The sequence below is a fragment of the Hevea brasiliensis genome, chromosome 14, assembly GCF_030052815.1.
Source record: "Hevea brasiliensis isolate MT/VB/25A 57/8 chromosome 14, ASM3005281v1, whole genome shotgun sequence".
Classification (NCBI taxonomy): Eukaryota; Viridiplantae; Streptophyta; class Magnoliopsida; order Malpighiales; family Euphorbiaceae; genus Hevea; species Hevea brasiliensis.
This window is the reverse complement of record NC_079506.1, coordinates 79712809-79736740: the sequence shown is the minus strand read 5'-3', so window position 1 is coordinate 79736740 and position 23932 is coordinate 79712809. Positions and strand designations below refer to the sequence as shown.

General features: G+C 33.4%; 2 protein-coding genes across 5 annotated transcripts; one reads left to right on the top strand and one right to left on the bottom strand.

Annotated features, from left to right (window-relative positions):
- The first annotated feature begins 1066 nt into the window (after positions 1-1066).
- On the top strand, positions 1067-17502 carry LOC110636888 (protein FLOWERING LOCUS D). 3 transcript variants are annotated; one of them, XR_009143009.1, is made up of 6 exons: positions 1067-2995; positions 3341-4160; positions 4267-4391; positions 6029-6121; positions 16448-16741; positions 16833-17502. XR_009143009.1 is itself a non-coding variant. In XM_058133389.1 (5 exons), exons 1-4 carry the CDS (start codon positions 1255-1257, stop codon positions 6079-6081), a joined length of 2739 nt encoding a protein of 912 aa, XP_057989372.1. In that variant the 5' UTR covers positions 1067-1254; the 3' UTR covers positions 6082-6121; positions 16448-17502. The 3 variants fall into 3 exon arrangements, 1 of the variants encoding a protein (XP_057989372.1); XR_009143010.1 differs by having other exon boundaries at positions 6029-6169; positions 16448-17502; XM_058133389.1 differs by having other exon boundaries at positions 16448-17502.
- A 502-nt stretch (positions 17503-18004) lies between these two features.
- On the bottom strand, positions 18005-22779 carry LOC110636907 (uncharacterized). 2 transcript variants are annotated; one of them, XM_058133387.1, is made up of 3 exons: positions 22513-22779; positions 21785-22000; positions 18005-19020 (listed from the first exon to the last, which is right to left on the bottom strand). In XM_058133387.1, exons 2-3 carry the CDS (start codon positions 21815-21817, stop codon positions 18223-18225), a joined length of 831 nt encoding a protein of 276 aa, XP_057989370.1. In that variant the 5' UTR covers positions 21818-22000; positions 22513-22779; the 3' UTR covers positions 18005-18222. The 2 variants fall into 2 exon arrangements, with proteins under 2 accessions (XP_057989370.1, XP_057989371.1); XM_058133388.1 differs by lacking the exon at positions 22513-22779 and having other exon boundaries at positions 18005-19048; positions 21785-22147.
- Between the last annotated feature and the right edge of the window lie 1153 nt (positions 22780-23932).

The following is a 23932-nucleotide window of genomic DNA, read 5'->3' as shown; positions in this document are numbered from 1 at the left end:
TTCAATCACAAAGGCGAAGCACCTAGAGATAATATCTCTAATTTTAATTTTAAAAGATGGTGATTAGATTTTAATATAATAAATTCTATTAAGACTTATCTAATAAAATTAATTTTAATTTTAAAATCAAATTTTAAACATTTTACTCACACTAAGAAGGAATTTCAAATATTTTATTTTTTAAAATTATATTGAGTTTTTTTTTATCGTTAGAGGTATATTTTGTGTTGGAGGTTCGAATCCAAAATATTGTCCAGAGTGAGTGATGTCTTGACTACTAAACTAAACCTAGACCGATAATTATGTCGAGTGTTGATTAATAATGACCGCATTTGTTAAATTTTAGTTAAAACTGTTTGAGTCTTTAGTTTTTAAACACACATATATTTTATTTAGAAACGGCTAAAACTTATATTATAAGATATATTTATATTACTGTATTATATATTTTTTTTAATTATTAATTATATATTTGTTTTATAATTAAAAATTTAAAATAACATAATTAAAATAAATATTATATAATATTTTGTATATATTATCTTTAATAAAAATAATTATGTAAAATTATTTTAAAAGTCAGAATACATTAGAATTGAAAATTAAGAATAAAATTAAATTAAAACTGAAATATTAAAATACCAAATCAAATTTATGTTGAAATTATAGATATGTGTATGTTGAAAATTTATAATTTATTTTTAGATTTGTTATATATTATATTTTAGTCTTTAAATTTTAAAAAAATAATTATTTAATCTTTAAATATTACATTATATTATACTTTAAATTTTAAAAAATAAATTATTTAATTTTTTTTAATTTTAATATATAAAATAATTTAATTTTTATAATTTTAATATTTATAATAATTATTCCAATCGATAAAATGATTAAATTATTTCATATAATAATATTTTAAGATTAAAATATAGTATAATTTGAAATAAAATATAATGTAATTTTAAAATCTTTATTCTAAAGTGTAATGTAGAATTGTAGATAAAATTTAAAAATTATATATATATATATATATATATATATATATATATATATATATATATATTTGATACGGCCTTAATTATAGACGCAGAACTCCAGCAGCGGCGCAGAACGACGGGAAGGAGTAAGAAAGAAAAATGCAGAAACGGAAATGGAGACAAAAAGCTACAGATTAGTTTCTTCTCCAATCAACCCACAGGCGTTGCTAATTACTACTATGCTTCTTCGATCACCACCGATTAGAGGGTGACAATGAATCCATCAACCCCAACTCCCGAAGATTTCTCTTCTCTTCCTCTCGAATTCATTCCATATCCTCCTCTTCCTGATCCCACTCCTAATCCCAATTCAATTCCTAATCCCACTCTTTCCCTCAATTCTAATCCTAACCACTTCTTCTCCTTCTCCGTCCCTAAGAAACGCCGTCGCGGTCGCTCCCAACGCTCCGCCACTACCTCTGCGACGTCGTTTCAGCTTCCTCAGTTTCCTTCTCTTCCTACCAAACCCAATGTCCGTGTTGTAGAAAACCCTAACCCTAATTTTAATCCTAATTCACTAACTCAACAACCAGTCCCCGACATCTCTGAAGAGATCATTGTAATCAACAAGGAATCCACTTCCGAGGCATTGATTGCGCTCTCTGCAGGATTTCCCGCTGATTCCTTAACCGACGAGGAAATTGACGCTGGTGTAGTTTCTGTTATTGGAGGAATTGAGCAGGTTAATTACACCATTATCCGAAACCATATCATTGCGAAATGGCGCGAAAATGTGAACAGTTGGGTAACCAAAGAAATTTTCACAGATTCGGTGCCGAAACACTGTCATGGCCTTCTGGATTCTGCTTATGACTATTTAGTTTCGCGTGGCTACATCAATTTTGGAGTCTCACAATCTATCAAAGAGAAAATCCCCAATGAGTTTACTAAGTCTAATGTAATCATCATCGGCGCTGGTTTGGCTGGATTGGCAGCTGCAAGACAGTTGATGAGGTTTGGGTTTAAGGTTACAGTATTGGAGGGAAGAAAACGGGCTGGTGGGAGAGTTTATACCAAGAAAATGGAGGGAGGGGGAGGAAATAAGGTTACTGCTTCGGCAGATTTAGGTGGGAGTGTTTTGACAGGGACTCTGGGAAATCCATTGGGAATTTTGGCAAGACAATTAGGGCATTCGTTGCACAAGGTGAGAGATAAATGCCCACTCTATGGTGTTGATGGGAAGCCAGTCGATTTGGATACTGATATGAAGGTTGAAACAGCTTTTAATCGATTGTTGGATAAGGCTAGTAGACTTAGGCAGTTGATGGGGGAGGTTGCAATGGATTTGTCCTTAGGGGCAGCATTAGAAACTTTTAGGCAGGTGTATGGGGATGCAGTAAATAAGGAGGAAATAAACTTGTTTAATTGGCATTGTGCAAATTTGGAATATGCCAACGCTGGTTTGTTGTCAAAGCTTTCACTGGCGTTTTGGGACCAGGATGATCCCTATGATATGGGAGGAGATCATTGTTTTATGCCTGGAGGGAATGGGAGGTTGGTTCAGGCTTTAGCAGAGAATGTGCCAATTTTGTATGAGAAGACCGTGCATACTATTAGGTATGGGAGTGATGGGGTGCAGGTTATTTCTGGAAGTCAGGTTTTTGAAGGAGATATGGCATTGTGTACAGTTCCACTCGGGGTATTGAAGAGTGGGTCCATAAAGTTTATTCCTGAATTGCCGCAGAGGAAGCTTGATGGGATAAAGAGGTTGGGGTATGGGCTGTTGAATAAGGTTGCAATGCTTTTTCCTTATGTGTTCTGGGAAACTGATCTTGACACATTTGGACATTTGACTGATGACTCAAGCACTCGAGGGGAGTTCTTTTTGTTTTATAGCTATACAACAGTTTCTGGTGATCCACTATTGATTGCTCTGGTAGCAGGTGAAGCTGCACATAAGTTTGAGAGTATGCCCCCCACAGATGCAGTGACACAGGTTCTTCAGATTCTTAAGGGTAATCCTGTTGTGATTATTTGATTGTTTTTAATGGCTCTATGAAATAATACCAGTGTAAAAGCTATTATATCTTGTGATAATTAAGTGATTTAAGAATTGTTCACAGCATGCTTCATACTATTAAGAGCACCCGTCTCAGTGAACTTCCTTGAGTAGTTATATGACAATTTCTAATGATCATGAACATATTTTGTCTGCATATATTTTTAAATGAGCACTTTCTCTTCCTTGTTCAGGAATTTTTTCCCATCTTAGTAATGATTATTTCAGATGAAGTGCAAATTCTCATATGGTATTGCTTATTATAATTATTTTATGAGGCACTTAGCGTGAATGCTTGCAGGTATATATGAACCAAAGGGAATCACTGTTCCAGAGCCTATCCAAACTGTCTGCACAAGATGGGGTAGTGATCCTTTTACCCTTGGTTCTTACTCTAACGTTGCTGTTGGGGCATCTGGAGATGACTATGATATATTAGCAGAAAGTGTTGGGGATGGAAGACTCTTCTTTGCAGGGGAGGCCACCACTAGGCGGTATCCTGCAACTATGCACGGAGCTTTTCTCAGTGGTTTGAGGGAAGCTGCAAATATAGCTCACTTTGTTAGTGCTCGAACCTTGAGGATGAAGGTTGGTCGGAGCCCTTCAAAGAATGCTCATAACTGTGCTTCCCTTCTTGTTGATTTATTTAGGGAGCCTGATTTAGAATTTGGGAGCTTTTCTATCATTTTTAGTCGAAAGAATGCTGACCCAAAGTCTACTGCTATTCTGAGGGTGACATTTAATGAGCCTCGAAGGAAAAGTCAGGAAAGTTGTGGGCCAGGCCAACAACATTCCAATAAATTACTTTTTCAGCAGCTTCAGTCACATTTTAATCAGCAGCAGCAGCTTCATGTTTTCACATTGTTATCAAAACAACAAGCTTTTGAGCTACGAGAGGTGAGAGGGGGTGATGAAATAAGGTTGAATTATCTCTGTGAGAAGCTAGGAGTGAAGCTGGTGGGAAGAAAGGGTCTGGGGCCTGCAGCTGATTCTCTTATAGCTGCTATTAAAGCTGAGAGGGGCAGTCGCAAAGCCATGCCAACTTCTTTGGCTCTTAAAGTGGGCTCTTTGAAGGGGCCATCAAAGCTAAAAGCAGGCACTTTGAAGCAGAAATTGATAAGGCATGTGTTAAATATAATGATACTATTGTTTTTTTGTTGTCTTGTAATTTCCCTTCAACCAATTGATTGAAAATTGTGCTTTTTAATTTTGATTAAATTCTTCTAGGCGGGCTAAAGTAGTGAGTAACAGCAATAGGTTGGTTCTCCCTCCCAATTCAAATGTAGTACACGGTGAAGTGCCAGAGGAAAATTTGACTGCAAATCAGACACATTCTGAAATATCTGTTCTAGGTACATGAAGATCCATTATATTTGCTTTATTTGAGTTGGAATTGAATTGTTCGTGTTCTTTATTACAGCATGTATATTAGGCTGCTTATCTATGGCATTCAGAGGATGACAATGATGTTGATCTCCCCCCCTGCCAACGCCCAAAAAAGGCTGCTTCTTCCTCTTTTTTTTTTTTTTTTTTTTTTTTTTTTTTTTTTTTGGTTTTTGGGGGGGGGGGTTTTTTTGGGGGGGGGGGGGGGGGGGGCTGCATTGTGTTTGTGACATCAAGCAACCAGTTGTTGGTGAGATAAGTGAGAGATGCCCTTCTTTTATGTGAAATTACTATGAAAGTTGGAGAGAAAGAGAGCCTAAAGTGATATAAATGTGGTTTAACAAATATTTTACTGACATCACTTCAAGTACTCTTCCAAGGATCCTTCAAATAGTTGCAGCTTGCTGTGGTGGTAGTTAGCGACTGATGTAAATTTGGTGGAGTTTTTGTATAATGTAAAAAGAATTGCCTCAACAAACAATGGAAGTCCTTTTTGTACAGTTTCTTTTAATTAGGGAAACTTCTAAGTGAAGCTCTCTGACTGATATGGAGAGATTGTTTAGGCCATTTCCTGTGTTCCCTTGTGATATTTTATCAAATTGTCACTTGTCTGGCCTAGTTAACTGATGGTGGACTGCTAAACGGTGACTCAGGAATATGCTTTAATCATGTCCTGGGAATTTAGGGTTGAGCATGAGTGTCCCTCGGCAGCTCTCCAAATGTTGAGTATGATTCACTGTCCTGTATCCTGTGGCAAAGGATTGCTCAGGTCTTCAATGGATTCAGCCTATCAGACATTTCTCTATATTCTCTCCATTATGACTCACCACGGTGTAGTGTGTGGTCATAAGCATGTATGTAAGAGATGTAGCTTTCTGCTATCATCATTAATTAATTGAGATATTTTACTGATTGAAAAGAGAGAGAGTTGAATGCTGCAAATTTCTATTTGTTACTTTGGGATAGTGTTGTTTTGACCTATCATGGTATGCTTATTATTTGTTCAATCATTTCCCCCTTTTCTAATTAAAATACAAGACATTATTCGTTTTGCCCTGTTTTTAGATTTTAAGAATTTAAGAAATAAGAAACACATATAGTTGAAAGATTCATTTATATTTGGCCTTTTATGCACAGTTAATCCAAAGCAGCTTTTGTAGTTTAAAACTTGTGGGGCATTTTATGAATTATTTACTCACACTGGCCAGCATAAGGTGATATGGAACTTGTTTTTTCCGTATCTACTAACCATACCGTTGTCTGCTAATTTTTTTATAAACATTTAGTTTGATCCTAGGAAAAGTTGATATGGTTTTGCCATCCCATTAAATGGGACATAAATGTTTTATGGCTTCATCTGTGATGCCATATGATCTCTCTGTATTGTTTGTTAGTGCCTTTACTTCATTTGTGTTTCCATGGTGATAAGTGAAACATGCATGTAAGAAAAAATTTTCTGGTTCTGCTCTTGGAAGCAATAAATCAACAGATAAGTGGCATGCCATTATAATCCAACAGTGCATTTCCTTGAATTGTTAAACATTGTCATCATTATACCATCATTTTTCTGCTATAAAGTCTGATGGTAATGCTTGAATTTTGTTAGGGCAAAGTCAAGTTGACGGGTCGAAGAATGAGCAGATGACACCTTTTGGCTGACAGTTGAGAGGTTGTGTAACTACTAATGATGCTAGGATTGGTATGCTGCTTACATTACTAAAGTCTGGATACTGGTTTTATCCACTTGGTAAATGATAGATTTCTTCACTACTGCTTTCCTCGCTTCATCTCCTTCTCCAACTTTATGGTGAAATTAAAGGAGCGGAAGCATGAAAAACACAAGTTTATATAATTGAATTCAAAAATTTTCACCTAGGGTCACATGCATCATGCAATATTTATTTTTATCTATTTGATTTCAATGATAAACAACATATTAAAACTCTTTTAATATGTTTTTGGATCTGTATTTGCCATTTAAGATTTTAGAATTAATCAGATTAATTTTAGAACCCTAGATTAGATCAAGAACAAGTGCACTAACCTTTTGATGCACTGCAGTGTATTTGGCACCTTTGGGATGCGTCTTTAGGACACCAGATGTTGTCCCTCTAGCTTGTCCACACCAAGATCACCTATGGCAGCCATTGAACAGCGTCTAAAGCTTTTTCTATTAATTAGAAAATCAAGTTTTGCCTTTTAAGAGATTAAAAATGTAAACAGGACATTAGAAATAATTTCTAGTATTTTTAATTCAAGAGATTGTTTGCTAATCTCTTTGAATTGATGAGAGATGAAGAAGAAGAGAGGGAGAGGCAGCTAAGGGGTGACGGCACCTTTGAGAATACAGCAGCTTGTGTAATTTGTTCTTTCATCCTTAAACTTATGTAGCTAGTTTACCACTTAAAACCCTTGCCACATGTCACCTTTTGATTAGCTATAGGTTTAATTGACCCAATCACATTGTGCCAAGTGTCAAACCTATATTTAATCTTGATTTTAATTATCTTACATGATTAAAAGACATATGGCAAGTTTATGTGTAGTGCCATGTGTCACCATCTCATGGTGCCACATGTCACCCTGTGAAATGACCAAAATGCCCATGTGTCTTAATTTTGAGTTCTCAACCCAAAATAATTATTTCTCTTCTTCTAATCAACTTATATCAAATATAAATTAATTAATTAATCTCTATTAATTAATTTCTCATTAATTAAATTCATATTTAAACACTTTACATATAAATTTAACTTATACTATACATCCAATAACCTATATTTGGTTTCAAGTCATGCTAGGGATTTTGCAATCTAATTGCAAACCAAACCTATTTAATTAATCAATTAAACTCTTTAATTAATTAATTAAATCATATTTAATTTGGTGATTACTTGTGTATGTGCGTGACTTACTAGGCTCATCACTAATTGGCAATGAGACATGATATCAACTCTTAATATCATCAGAACTCTTTCTTACCATAAATGATTTCTCTAAACCATTTTATGCATCTCATAGACCATGGTTAACACTTAGCATAGTATGCCATGACCACCCAATCAGTAATAAGGTTTTACCTTAAATGAACCTATAATCATATGTTACCATTCATTAGAATCTCTCTGTTACAAAATCCCAATCCGAACTGGAGTCATGGTTTATGTCAAACCCTATTTGCTATGAATATTATGTTCTCTTTTAATTCCAATTCTTGATTAAAAAGATTTTCTCATCAGAAACTCTTTTCTGAGTAAATCTATCTGTCCTGGCCAGGAACTTGAAACATAAAAAACAATTAAATGAACATAGGATTTTATCCCTATTTACTTAGAGGAACATATTCCATCTTGATCAACACCTACCTCCATATATAACTAGTAGGAGCCAACACATGCCCATATACCCATACACAGTACAAGTATGAAAGCAGTATCAAACTCAAATCACCTATATACAAGATAACTGTGCTATCTCAGGTCTAAAGATTATATGCACTAATATGATTTATGACAATACATTGACAAGAGTAAACTCCATGTTCTTATCATAAATGTCACTGGTTCAGCCTACTTATCATGTATAAGTGCCTATCATGTTTATTATATGGCATGAGACCCACCATTCCATCTTATTTACATCTCATATAAATAATTTGGGAACAAACATGATTACAATTTTTCTGGATAAGTCATGTTCTTATTGTGAAGTATCCTTGATTGTGAACCAATTTATGATACTTTGTGCTAGAAATATTATCACTCATATTCTTAACAACTTAAGAATAGAATTTCTAACAAAATATCAACGGATCTTTTCTATTACACATAAATATATTATGCAAATGGAAAAGTGAAAATGTCTTTTATTAATAAAAATATGTACAAGATACATACTAAATGATATGCTCTAGGGCATACTACTAACAATCTCCCACTAACACTAGAGCCATTCATTATAATATCTTAGACCCATCTTCTCAAGATGTCGGTCTCGCTGTGCTTGTGATAAAGGCTTAGTGAATGGATCAACTGGATTTTTCAGCTTATGCTATTTTCTGCATGGCTACATAGCCTGGCCCAATTATTTCTCTGATAATGTGGTAGCGCCTTTCTATGTGTTTGGATTTCTGGTGAGACCGGGGTTTCTTATATCCAAATAGCTTTCTTTTTTAGCATCTAATGCAGCAATATACTCAGCCTCAGTAGTGGAATATGCAGTCGTGCTTTGTTTGGAACTCTTCTAACTGACTACACCTCCATTACAAATGAACACATATTCAGAAGTAGACTTTCTATCATCGATATCTGATTGGAAATCAGAATTAGTATAACCATCCAATTGCAAGTCACCACCTCTATATATCAAGAATAAATCCTTAGTTCTTCTCAAGTACTTAAGGATATTATTGACAGCTATCCAGTGTTCCAAACCTGGATTGGATTGATACCTGCTAGTCAAACTAACATCATATGCGATATTCGGCCTAGTACACAACATTGCATACATCAAACTACCAATAGTCGAAGCATATGGAATTCTTGCCACTTTATCTCTTTCTTTAGATGTCTTTGGAGACATCTCTTTAGAAAGGTAGATACCATGTCTCCCTAGTAACAATTCTCTCTTGGAATCAAGCATGTTAAACCTCTTTAACACCTTTTTCAAGTATAGACTTTAGGATAAACCAATTATTCTTTTCGCTCTATCTCTATAGATGCGAATCCCAAGAATATAGGTTGCCTCCCCTAAGTCCTTTATGGAGAATGTATTTGACAACCATACCTTTCCAGTTGTCAACATACCTGTGTCATTACCCATCAATAGTATGTCATCCACATATAAGACAAGGAAAATGATAGCACTGTCACTAACCTTTTTATATATACATGGCTCATCCTCATTTTTTATAAAACTAAATGACTTAATAGCTTCATCAAAACGGATGTTCCAACTCTTTGAAGCTTGTTTTAACCCATAAATGGATCGCTTTAGCTTGTGCACTTTGGAACCATCTTGGGATTCAAAACCCCTAGGTTGTTCTATGAAAATGTTTTCTTTAATGTATCCATTGAGAAAAACTGTTTTGACATCCATCTGTCAAATTTCATAATCATAGTATGCAGCTATTGCTAATAGAATTCTAATTGATTTAAGCATGGAAACAGGAGAGAAAGTCTCCTCATAGTCGATTCTTTGCCTTTGGCGAAACCCTTTCGCTACTAGTTTTGCTTTATAGGTCTCTACCTTTCTATCAGAATCAATTTCTTCTTGAAAACCCATTTGTTCCCTATAAGTACAATACCTTCAGGTGGGTCAACAAGATCCCAAACTTGATTCTTGTACATGGAATCAATCTCGGATTTTATAGCATCAATCCATTTTGAAGAGTCTATATCTGATATAGTTTCTTCATAGGTAAGTAGATCATCTCCATGATCTACTTCTTCATGAGTAGACAACTCTTGTTTTTCTTCATGAAGGAAACCATATCTCACTGGTGGGTGAGATACCCTGGTTGTTCTACGAGGAACAGCTGCAGATATTTCATCAATTGGTGTAGATTGACTAGATGGATCTATATCCATCTGATTTTTTGGTTGGTCAAAATTCTCCAATTCTAACTCTATTTGTCTTCCTTTGCCTCATTCTTGAACAAACTGTTGTTCAAGAAATGTGGCATCTCTACTTACCATAACCTTTTGTGATGTAGGCAAATAAAAATAATATCCAAAACTATCTTTTGGATATCCAACAAATCGACCATTTTCTGATCTGGTTTTCAATTTATCAGTGTTCAGCTTTTTGATATAAGCTGGACAACCCAAAATCTTAACATGCTTAAGACTTAGTTTTCTTCCATGCCATATCTCATAAGGTGTGGAAGAAACTGATTTTGATGGAATCCTATTCAGAATATACAAAGCTGATTCTAATGCAAATCCCCAAAAGGAGATTGGCATATCATTATAGCTCATAATACTACGTACCATATCCAATAGGGTACGATTTCTCCTTTCAGATACACCATTCAGCTGTGGTGTTCCTAAAGGAGTCAGCTGGGAAACAATGCCGTGCTTTCTCAAGTATTCATAAAATTCAGTACTTAAGTATTCACCTCTACAATCTAATCGAAGAGCTTTAATGCTCTTTCCTGTTTGATTTTCTACTTCAGATTTAAATTCTTTGAACTTTTCAAATGATTCATGTTTGTATTTCATCAAATACAAATACCCAAACCTTGATTTATCATCAGTAAAGGTAATAAAGTAATGGAAACCACCTCTAGCCATTTCTTTAAATGGATCACATACATCACTGTGTTTTAGCTCCAAAATATTTTCAGCTCTTAGCCCTTGTCTTACAAAGGGTGATCTAGTCATTTTGCCCTGAAGGCAAGATTCACAAGTTGTAGTAGGCTCAGAGTCTAATGAAGATAAAATCCCTTTTTTCTCCAGTTTTGTAATCCTGTCTTTTGCAACATGACCTATCCTTAAGTGCCAAATATATTTTGAACTTGAGTTGATTTTCACCATGGCATTGCATTCATTTAGATCACTTGCATTCATTTTGTGTTTGTCATTATTATCCAAATAATAAAGACCATCATTCATATAATTCGAACCAACATATTTATTTTCAAAATAAATATTGCAAACATCATCTGTGAACTGAAATTCATAGCCATTTCTAGTCAAACTAGATATAGAAATGATGTTCTTAAAAGCATCAGGTACATATAAAATATTATCCAAACACAAAACATGTCCAAACATGTAAAAAGATTTAGATCCTATGGCTAAAACTTCAATAGTTGAGCCATTGCCAATCCGGACTCTTAACATCTTGAGAACGCAAGCTGCTACTATTTGCTAGTTCCTGCATATCATAAGAAATGTAAGAACTGGCACCGATATCTAAAACCCAAGCTGTAGATGAACTATGAGTATCATCAGAATCTAAATAACAAGATATAGACATACTTTCTGAAGGTCTATCCTTCTTGTCCTTTAGAGAAGCAAAATACTCTGGGCAATTCCTATTACTATGCCCATCCTACTAGCAATGGAAACATTTTCCTTTCCCTCCATTAGCTTTGGACTTCCCTTTCTGTTTAGCTATTTTCTTGGAAGGACTAGGAATTTGAGGTTTCTTTTTCTTATTGCCTTTCTTCTTGTTGGACTTTCTAGCAGAAGAAGAAGCAATCAAAGTTACCTCTTTTCCTTTATTGCCCGGCATATTCTTTTGGGCAATAACCAGCATGTTGAGTAAACCAGCCAAGGTGCATTCCTGTTAGTCATATGGAAATTTGTTACAAAATTTCCAAAAAACTCAGGAAGGGACTGAAGGATTAAATAAGTCTGCAATTGAAAATCCATGTTAAAATTAAGATGTTCCATCTGCTCAATTAGCTGAATCATCTTGTGGACATGATCCCTAACATTCTGTCCCTCAGACATCCTCATGCGGAACAGCTGCCTAGATATCTCATACCTAGTATTCCTGTTGTGCTCACCATACAACTCTTGTAGGTGAAAGAGAATCTCACTCGCACTCTGCATGTTCTCATACTGCTTCTGTAATTCATTACTCATGGAAGCAAGCATGTAACACTTAGCTCTCATATCATGCTCCTTGCACTTGTCCAAAGTTTCATGTTACTGTTGAGTGGCCTCTGAAGGTAAGGGACCAGAAACATTTGAGTCTAGAACATATCCTATATGTTCAAGGTTCGGGACAAGTTTCAAATTTCTTAGCCAATCAAACAGATTAAGTCCTGTCAACCTATTGCGATCAAGTGTGCTTGCAAGGATATTGGATGGTGGTGTTTGTTCTGTGCTCATTATTATCAGAAAATTAACTGCAAAAAATAACCAGATTAATTAGTAAATGTATCATGTAATTAATCAAAATAATTATGGTCTTTTAATCAAATTGGTCCTCCCACTAACTTAGTGAATCCTACACTTTCAAAGTAGAAAACGGAAATCCTAGTTGGATGGATTTCTAGTGGGTGATTGAATTTTTATAATTCTATCGATCATCCTTAGGTACATCAATTATTGGAATTACAATAAACTATAAGTGAGCAACTCCTTGCCCATCACATCTCATGTAAGGTTCAATCCTTTACCTAGCCTCTAATGCTCAAAATCTCAGGTACATCCATTATTGACTTATCTTGCATTAGTTAAGTTGATCTCATTGAGCCAGTAATTATGCAAATAATTTTAATGTTCTCAGGTTCATCCAATATTGACCACCAAACCATTTACATATTTACAACATCTCATGCTTAACAATTATTGTTAAGAAAATCTCTTAAATTAATTGCATCTTATGCAAATATTTAAAATTTCTTAAAATAATTGCCTCAATGGAGCGCCATGTTATAATTACTTTAATTATAGCATTTTCAACTTAATCATTTGTTTGGAAGATTTTGTGGTCATCCTAATTACTATTAAGGTCTCACTTTGCATATTATCCAATTAGCATGCATATATCATATACTTGCATACATTTTCATACATTTCATGCATTCATGCATAAACAGTAAATATGGTATGATCATGAACTTTCTAAGGGATTCAATTCTAAGCCACCAAGAATTGAATCAGGGCATTCCTAGGTGCATTTCATTCATTCATATTACAAGAGTTGCTGAAAGAGTACATAATCAACACTTGACATTGAATTCCTCCCACTGGTCCCACCAATGCTCTTGACCTTCTTGATCTTTTTGTAATCCAATATTACATAGTAATCCTTGGCATACCAAGGCGAATTTACAAGAACTAAATAAATGAAATTATAACCCAAAATTATTACAACCTTAATAATACATGCCCAAAATAAATTAAAATAAATTAATTTAAATTACAACCCAAAGAAACATAAAAGAAATAAATCCAATCACATTGGTCTTTTATAGTTCATGATCATCCATCATGCATATCACTATTTAATAATTAAATAAAACATACATATTTAAATTAAATTGAATATTTCATATTCAACTTAAAAAACCAGATTTGAATATGATTCAAGCAAATTTAAAAATTCAGATTTGAATCACATTCAAACAAATTTAAAAATTCAGATTTGAATCACATTCAAACAACTTTAAAAATTCAGATTTGAATCATATTCAAATAACTTTTAAAATTCAGATTTGAATCACATTTAAACAACTTTAAAAAATTCAGATTTGAATATGATTGATACAACTTTAAAAATTCAGATTTGAATATAATTGATACAACTTTAAAAATTCAGATTTGAATCACATTCAAATAACTTTTAAAATTCAGATTTGAATCACATTCAAATAATTGTGTGATTAAAACTCTCATTAAACAATTTAATTAGACATAAAATGGACATAATTATGAGCATTAGATCATACAACAATTGCACAAATATTGCCCAAAACCATGCACACGAAAAGGATGAACAAACCTTGTGCACACAATGGTGTTCATCACCAAGCCGCCACCTTTCTTTGCAACCAGCAATGGATCTATCATCTCATGATTATACCACACAATTAAATCGTATAATCAACAATCTAAATGGCAAATATAGTGGCTTTGATACCAATTGAAGGAGCGGAAGCATGAAAAAACACAAGTTTATATCATTGAATTCAAAAATTTTCACCTAGGGTTACATGCATTATGCAATATTTATTTTTATCTATTTGATTTCAATGATAAACAACATATTAAAACTCTTTTAATGTGTTTTTGGATCTGAATTTGCCATTTAAGATTTTAGAATTAATCAGATTAATTTTAGAACCCTAGATTAGATCAAGAACAAGTGCACCAACCTTTTGATGCACTGCAGTGTATTTGGCACCTTTGGGATGCGTCTTTAGGACACCAGATGTTGTCCCTCTAACTTGTCCACACCAAGATCACCTATGACAGCCCTTGAATAGCTTCTAAAACTTTTTCTATTAATTAGAAAATAAAGTTTTGCCTTTTAAGAGATTAAAGATGTAAACAGGACACTAGAAACAATTTTTAGTATTTTTTTATAAGAGATTGTTTGCTGATCTCTTTGAATTGATGAGAGATGAAGAAGAAGAGAGGGAGAGGCAGCCAAGGGGTGGCGGCACCTTTGAGAATACAGCAGCTTGTGTAATTTGTTCTTTCATCCTTACACTTATTTAGCTAGGTCATTACTTAAAACCCTTGCTACATGTCACCTTTTGATTAGCTATAGGTTTAATTGACCCAATCACATTGTGCCAAGTGTCAAATCTATATTTAATCTTGATTTTAATCATCTTACATGATTAAAAGACATATGGCAAGCTTATGTGTAGTGCCATGTGTCACAATCTCGTAGTGCCATGTGTCACAATCTCATGGTGCCACATGTCACCCTGTAAAATGACCAAAATGCCCATGTGTCTTAATTTTGAGTTCTCAACCCAAAATAATTATTTTTCTTCTTCTAATCAATTTATATCAAATATAAATTAATTAATTAATCTCTATTAATTAATTTCTCATTAATTAAATTCATAGTTAAACACTTTAAATATAAATTTAACTTATACTAAGCATCCAATAACCTATATTTGGTTTCAAGCCATGCTAGGGATTTTGCAATTTAATTGCAAGCCAAACATATTTAATTAATCAATTAAGCTCTTTAATTAATTAATTAAATGATATTTAATTTGGTAATTACTTGTGTATGTGTGGGACTTACTATGCTCATTACTAATTGGCAATGAGACATGATATCAACTCTTAATATCATCGGAACTCTTTCTTACCATAAATGATTTCTCTAAACCATTTTACACACCTTATAGACCATGGTTAACATCTAGCATAGCGTGCCATGGCCACCCAATCAGTAATAAGGTTTAGCTTAAATGAACCTATAATCATATGTTACCATGCACTAGAATCTCTCTATTACAAAATCTAAATTCGAACTGGAGTCATGGTTTATGTCAAACCCCATTTGCTATGAATATTATATTCTCTTTTAATTTCAGTTCTTGATTAAAAAGATTTTCTCGTCAGAAACTCTTTTCTGAATAAATCTATCTGTCCTGGCCGGGAACTTGAAACATCAAGAACAATTAAACGAACATAGGATTTTATCCCTATTTACTTAGAGGAACAGATTCCATCTTGGTCAACACCTACTTCCATATATAACTAGTAGGAGCCAACACATGCCCATGTACCCATACACAGTACAAGTATGAAAGCAGTATCAAACTCAAACCACCTATATACAAGATAACTATGCTATCTCAGGTCTAAAAATTATATGCGCTAATATGATTTATAACAATACATTGACAAGAGTAAATTCCATGTGCTTGTCATAAATGTCACTGGTTCTTGTCATAAATGTCACTGGTTTGGTCTACTTATCATGTATAAGTGCCTATCATGTTTGTTATATGGTATGAGACTCACCATTCCATCTTATTTACATATCATATAAATAACTTGGGAACAAATATGATTACAATCTTTCTGGATAAGTCATGTTCTTATTGTGAAGTATCCTCGATTGTGAACCAATTTATGATACTTTGTCTAGAAATACTGTCACTCATATTCTTAACAATTTAAAAATAGAATTTCTAACAAAATATCAATGGACCTTTTCTATTACACATAAATATATTATGCAAACGGAAAAGTGAAAATGCCTTTTATTAATAAAAACATGTACAAGATACATATTAAATGATATGCTCTAGGGCATACTACTAACAGAAATTATGTGTCTTGGACTTATAACTGTAAACCCCTTTTGTGTTTCTGGGATCTTATTGTGCTAAATGTTAGTGGAACTGTTTGATTTATGTATGGTGTTTTGGAATTCTGATTTAGAATGTTAGTTTTGGTTATTCCTTTAGATGATCTAATCAAAATAAATGATGCATATAGTGAAATCTTATGCGTGAATTTGAGATTCCGATTTTTGTTTAGAGATATTTAACACTTCTCTTTGAATGCTTTACTCAATTGTTTTGCAGAATTTGTTTGTGACTCATGAACCTATCAACAAGGGCCAGTTGAACCACTTCTAAAAGTACTACTCCTCACTATTTTAAGATAACCGTGCAGGCTGCCAGCTTTATTATCTACCATCTGCAGTATCCTTCATTAGAAAGCTCCAATTCTTTAAAGTCTGTTAGAGAAGTGCAGCAGAGACCCTGGACAACTGCAGGCTCTAGGCTGATCAGATACTGTGCAGAGGCTATGCTGCAGAGGGGCAATGCGATTGAATTACCTGCCTCCCTGTTAAGCTAGTCACCAGTTTGACTCTGGTGTGTGGAGATGACTCGGATGTGGTTTTGCTTTGAAAACAAGTAACTTGATCATGGACATTTGATCCTCCTAATCTTTATTTTGATGTAGCTTGGTGTTGCTTTGACACAATGGAAAGAATTTGGGACATTGTCATATCCATGTTTGGGGAAGTAAAATGAGATCTCAAATTTGCTTTATTGATGTCAAATGTTGAGAAAGGTTGGAACTCTTTAGATTTGGAGATTGCTTCGTGGAGGCTTGTGCTGCATTTTGTTGTTGATCAAGGCTCCTGACCAGGTTCAGCTCCAAGGACAAGTTGACTATCATTGATATCAAACCTTAACAAACTAGCAACTCTTTTGATGTGGGAAAGTGCTGCAAAATCATACCCATGTTTCAATTATTTATTGGTGAATATTTGAAGTGATGCTAAGTGAAAACAGGGGATTGAAAAAGGGTAGACGGTGTTATTTATTTTCGTAAATTCTCAAAAACTCATTTAGACTTTCTCCTAGATGGTTGAGCTATCATTCAGGATTTTTTCTCATTCAGAGACGGTGGATTATTATCGTGTTCTTGCTTTCCAATACGCATTGCAATGTCATTATTTTTTTTTTTTAAAGATGCATAGAATATTAAAATCTTGATGTATTAAAACAAGGCCGCAATTCAACTGTAGACCATTGTAAAGCATGTTCTTTAAATCCTGTTTAGGTTTGAGGATGAAACTTGCTTTCTGATAAAAGTGTACTTATAAAGACTTGTGTGGTTGAAAATATTCTACTTCTTAGGAAGTTGCTTCCTTCCTAAAAAGTATTTAGTGTATAAATTAACTTTCTAAGATGTAAATTTATTTCTGATTCACAAAAGTTAATAAATAACAAATTAAAAGATAAATTGGTAAATTATATTACATTTAATTGAAGAAGTGCAACTTACAAGTCTCTCTTAAACGAGTTTTGCAAAGGCAATAGAATTACGTACTTCCAAGAAAGTTCATTTGATGGTGCATTTTTTGCACTTTCTGGGAAGTTTTACTTCCAGAGAGTAGCATCTCTGGGTATGTCAACGAGGTTTTTTTTTTTTTAAAAAAAAAAAAACACATAGGATGCGCAAGACCTCATCAAAATTGGCACAATTAGCAAATTAATCTTGTTAACTATCAGAAGTTTGAAAATTTTCATAATGGTTTTATAATATAACAAAATGTAAAATATCAAACATAGAAAAAAAAAATCCTTTTAAGGAATGAATTCCGTGTTCATTTGGTTCCAAACATATGAGAAAATAGAGATGTCGAAGCTCTGTAGAACCAAACAAAAGCTTCTCCTCAGAAAATTTTATTGTGATGATTCAAATACATATAATCATCATCCAGGGACCAGTGTATTACAAACAACAGATTGTACAAGTAAAAGATTCCTCAGCATCTAAACTATTGCTACAAGAAAGAAAAATTGAAAAAGAAACAGCCTAAGAACACACTCTCGCCTCCTCTTTACTTGCCCTCATGCAATTTATTTAGGCTGTCATTGGTCCACCCCAACCACTCCTCTAGTTTTGCTTCTTTATCAGCCTTGAAGTCATCATAGTTTTCTGGTAGGGACAATACATTGCCCGGTGGATTGTTCATCTCGGCTTGTTCATCTTCTGGTTCTAGCTCATCAGCAGTCTGTCTTGACAAGGAGATTTCATCAGATTCCATATCAGGAAAAGATGAACTAGTGCTAGCAGATGCAATCAACTCCGATGGATTATCATAAGACAGTAGCTTCTCAGCTGGACTTGGCGTTGAATCTTTCGGATCAAGCTGTGGCCACTTGAAATTGCTGGCCCTTTTTTTAGCAGTCCTAAATACAGTAGAAAAATAATTAACTGTTCTGCTTTCCTGCTGAACTTCATTATGATCCCAAGTGGACGGTCCCCATGAGCTAGTTCTTCCTATTTGAAAACCTGAAGTTGGGTTATGGATTAATCCTCTTCTTGGTTGTTTTGCTGACATCGTAGCTAGAGATGTCCTTATGTCTCTAACCATCTCATCAGCAATAAGGAAACCACAATCTTTCATTGACCTCACCACGGTGATAGAATCCTCTAAATCTTCAGTGTGCAAATTTGTTTCATGTGACTTCTCTATAATATTATTCTTGAGATTAATTACATTGGGAACTGCATTTTGAGTGTGCTGCTGAACATAGAAAAGTCCTACTGAGGGTTCATTTGCCACATACTTGATCATCTCTGCCATGCACTCAGTTAGCTCCACAAAGCCGTCAACCGTGGAGAATCCATGCATCTTGTTGAAGGCAAATGACAGTTCATCACTGTTTTGTCATAATTCCAAATGCAAGTGCATTTCAATGCAGGAAACAAATAGAAAGTCAAACAAGAAGAAAAAGATAGACAAGTGTAAATAATGGTTCAGCATTTCCAAAAAATATTACTAAATGCTAATTAGTAACAACCGCAATTATCTCAGCATATAAAATCCAAAAGCCTCGTGATTATATTTCTACATACCACGGATGGATTGATTCTCCCTTTACAATGTATTCAGCTTAGTAATTGGGTGCAAAAATTGTGTCACTGCCTAGAGAATTTCACTTCTATCGATTCTGGAGCGATGTATGGTTTATTGTTCAAACAGAAATGACTGTTTGGTTTTGAATTAAGATTAAGAAGAAATGTATTAATAAAGAAACCAGTTGCTTAGAAAGAATCTTCAGATGGTGCATCTAAGAACCTGGAAACATCACTCATCACACCACCTCATTTATATGTATTATAAACCCTATTCACATTTTGGAATCTAGATTCCTCATCATTCCACAAATTCTGATTAATCCATGCCACAAGTTTGAGGAAACAAGAAAAACAGTACATCAATTAGATATATCTGAAATGATTTTAATTGCTTCCATGCACAATGTGGTACAATTGATGACTTCATATTCATATTTTATTTTGACATCAGTATCCCTTATTCCTTGACATACTCTTCCACCATTTGAAGATTGTGTCTTGATTGATTTACACCTTAATTGCCTTGAGTTGAAACATTAACCTTTTTTTTTAACTTAAATACAGTGGTTGGGCTACACAATAGAGTGTAATAATACTGCATTTTTTTTATTAAATAATTACTTATATAATGAAAAATATCTCTCTTCTGTGCTCACTTATATATTAGTTCACTTAATATGTGAGGAATGATTCTGTACTTACGAAAAATTAATCAACAACATCCTAAGAGAATTACATAGAGAAAGTGTTCCAGTGTTGAAACCATCATTGCTTACTTGGTTCATGAACTATATTAAATTATTTAGTTGTACAATAAACAATTTCTATCTCTTCCCTATTCAGTTATATATTAGTTCACTCAATATTTGAGGAATGATTCTCCTTACGAAAAATTAATCAAGGCATAGCGTCCTAAGAGAATTATGTAGAGAAAGTGTTCCAATGTTGCTACCATCATTACTCGCTTGAATCATAAACTATACCATTAACCACTTCCAAACAAATACTCCCCCTCTGTCCCACAAAGATAGCTTACTTTTTTTTTTACATGGATTAAGAAAATGTAGTTAATATAGTTAAAGTAACAAATTTTTTTTAGTTTTTTTTCCTAATATACCCTCCACTCATATTGCTCCATTAAAAATTAAATAATTTATGCTACTAAATAATTCTTGAAACTAATAAACTTTACTTTTTCAATGCATATTAAATAGGGGTATATTAGTAAATTAATAAATAAACTATTATTTCAAAATGTAAAGTGGCTTATAATTTGGGACAAATGAAAAAGGAAAGGAAGCCTATCTTTGTGGGATAGAAGGAGTAGCATTCATGCTTCCCCTCCAAATTTTCATAAATGGGTTCCTAATGGGGGCATCATGCCATATGAAGTTATCCTCTGAAATAAAATTTTGCCAACTAAATTTAATACGAGATAGCATGATAGCATCATGCCTATTATCTTGGGAATGCCATGTGAAACTTTTTGGCCATTTTTTTTTAACTTTTAGCAGCATTTTTAATGGACATGGAACATTATATCTTTTATCACAACCGCCGCCCACATTTCTCCAGTGTATTAATAGAACCACATAAGCAGAAGGCCTTTTACTCAAAAAGCATATATTAGACAATGTTAATAGCAAAGGCATCCATCTCATCTAAATTTTCTTTAGCACAAAAGTTGAATGCTCTTGTTGGGGTATAGCACTAGTTTTTACAGGAATTATCCGCCTATAATAACCTTTTATTTGCCACAAAAATAAGGAACTACAACACAAGCATTTCCTATTTTCTTCTCAGAAATCTATGCTCGCTCTTTAAATCCATCACATAGCAAATAAAAGGAAACTACAAAAGCATGTATGATTGCCATATAGCAAAATAATCTAAGTAATTATCCTCCACTTGATATCTCATAGGACCAATACTCTCATTATCCCCACATCAAATATCTTGTCCCATCTCAAGCATTACTCCCAGTCCCTTAAATCCCAAATAGTTTAATAAAGCTAACCAATACAAATTCAGTTTCAATTGCCACTTTTACACTACTTGATATATATCATATTATCATACAAGCAATTCATAGTCATATAACAACACAAAAATTGTTCAATTAATACTAAACAAGAAAGTTCATTTTCGTTGAGACATATACAGTAAATGCCGAAATTAGAGAATAACGAGGATGCAATAGAACGAAATTGCTCTAAAAAATGGCTAATATTCTAATAATTATGAGAAAATTAAATCGTTTATTGAGTTGATTTTCGAGATAAAAAGAAAGGCCATGATTTTCTCACTTAAATGGTTTCCAGTTCTCATTCCATAGCCGTAGAATAATGCATAACCGAATAGTAAAGTTACACTAAACCAAAGATCAATCATTTAAATTGATGCCCACATAAGAAAATCACGAAAAAAACGAGACCCAATTCTCATAACGTGGAGTTATTTAACAAATTCAATCAACAGGCTCATAGATATAAGAAGAAAAAATATATATATATACAAAAGAAAAGAAAATAACTTACAGGAAGCCCTCGCAAAGAAGAACGACTCTTCATGTTTTTGATCGGTGCAGCTCTTTTCTTTCTTTCCGAATTTGAACTCTTCTTGAAGATTCGGAGATGGCAACACTCAAGCTATGCAGAAGCTTTGTTGGTTTGGTATATCTATAAAGGTCTTCGCAATCTCTCATTGCTGGGTTTTGTAATTGCAAGTAATCATGATGTGAGCTCAACCAACAGCTGATAGAGACAAGAATGAAAAGTTGTTTCAAATTTTTTATGGACAGTTCTTGCCCTCTTCTAATTACAACTTCAGAAATGTGGAGCAAATTTTGAGCCAACAACATAACACTCCCTAACATTTTAAGGGATATTTATAATTTAGTCCCTATATATTACCATTCTTTACAAATCAATCCTACAATTTTAAAAACTCATTAAAATCTTTTACCCCTATTAAGATATAGATCCTTATTTTTTTTTTGGGTTAGTGTAATGGGAAAAGACTATTATGCCCTTATAACACAAATTCACAAATTTTTAGCCTGTTAACCTAAAATCCCTGAACTCAAAACTCCAAAAACCATTGCTACAAACAAATACAATCTTCATTTCCAAACTCATCCTTTGATACCAAAACCCACCAACACCAAAATGAGAAGCATCGTTATGGTCTTCAAATTCCCCAAGAGAAACTCAATTTTTTCCAGCTTTGTATGCAACAGTTTGTTCTCCTCTTTAAGTTTCATTACCTCATCTTTTGTCTCTTCAAGCACCCTTGCAATTCCTAGATTCCATCTTTTAGTGCTTTGACCTTGTCCAATAGAAGTTGCCGAGCTTCATCACGTTCAAATATTACCATCCTAGCTTCCCATTGTTCCGCTAGTGGCTGACATGACTTCGGTGAGTAAAGTTTTGAGCTTTGAGGAAGAAATGTGGAGGGATAGGAAGGGACGGGTGCAAGGTGGAGAGGGAAAGAACGATAGTTTTGTGTATTTTAGGGGTTCTTGTATTAGAAAAAGATGGAGGGTATAATTGGGTTTAGAAACATTTCTCTCCTTTTACTAAGAATCTAACGGAAATTTTTTTTTGAATTTGGATGGAAGAATGTCTTAGTTTATGGCAATATTTAGAGATTAAATCATTAATTTCTCCAATTTTTATTGGGATAAGTATGTCACAAACTGTTAAGTGCTAAACTTTTATTAATCTTAATGGGTTATATAATAAGAGGTAATTCTCTCTATAATTGGATTCAACAATAAATTTCAATTGAATTTAAAAAAAAAATTTAATATAATTAACTGTGATTAAAATTTTAATTCAAAATTTCACAACTTAATTAAGAGGGTGTTGGATTTAACTTAAGAAAATAAACTTATAAGTTAATTTATGCTTACAAGCTAATTGGGCTTATACGCATTTAAAATTTTAAGCAATTACGTTAAAGTGTTTATAAGTGACGGATAAATAGTTAATGTTTTTGATAAAAATGACTCCCTCTGTCTATAAATAATAGTCATATTTGGAGTTTTTATTATAATTAAGAAAATGATTAGATAACATTATTTTCATAAAAAAAATACTAATAATTTACTTAATTACCTATTTTTGGAAATATGAAAAAATGAATATTAATAAGACAAACAGCTGGTTTAATTAAGAAGGAGATGATAATATTAGTTCTAGAAAATTATATAAATATTTATTATATTTTATAGAGATAAAGGATAAAATTGGATAAAAATAATTAATCAAGGTCTTTTAAATGTGAAAGATAATTTTGAACAAAATAAAAAGCCAAATGTGGCTATTATTTATGGACGGAGGGAATAGCTTATGAGTACATTTATGAGATTTATGATGAAATTTTAAAAATTAAATAAAGATAATATAATAAAATACATAGTTAAATTAACTTATAAACACCAAAATAAAAAGTTAAGCTCCCTAATTTTTTTTTTGGTAATTTATAAATTTAACTTATAAATACAAAAATTATTATAAACAAACATGTCTGTCATGACTTAACCTATGGGCCGGACCGGCAGTAGGACCTGGGCTAGCCTAAAGCCCCTGAGGCCCGTAATAAGCCTAACTATTCCTCAACACATGACTAGGCGCACAATTTAGGCCAAATATGCATATAAAATAATTTAAATTAAACTGTTA

Excerpts from the sequence above, each read along its gene's own strand:
- LOC110636888 (XM_058133389.1), top strand. The coding sequence starts at position 1,255 with ATGAATCCATCAACCCCAACTCCCGAAGATTTCTCTTCTCTTCCTCTC. Across the intron at positions 4,161-4,266 it reads TTGAAGCAGAAATTGATAAG|GCGGGCTAAAGTAGTGAGTA; the intron begins GCATGTGTTAAA and ends AAATTCTTCTAG. Across the intron at positions 4,392-6,028 it reads TTCTGAAATATCTGTTCTAG|GGCAAAGTCAAGTTGACGGG; the intron begins GTACATGAAGAT and ends GAATTTTGTTAG.
- LOC110636907 (XM_058133387.1), bottom strand. The coding sequence starts at position 21,817 with ATGAAGAGTCGTTCTTCTTTGCGAGGGCTTCCT. Across the intron at positions 19,021-21,784 it reads CTTCTTTGCGAGGGCTTCCT|ATGCATGGATTCTCCACGGT; the intron begins GTAAGTTATTTT and ends GCCTTCAACAAG.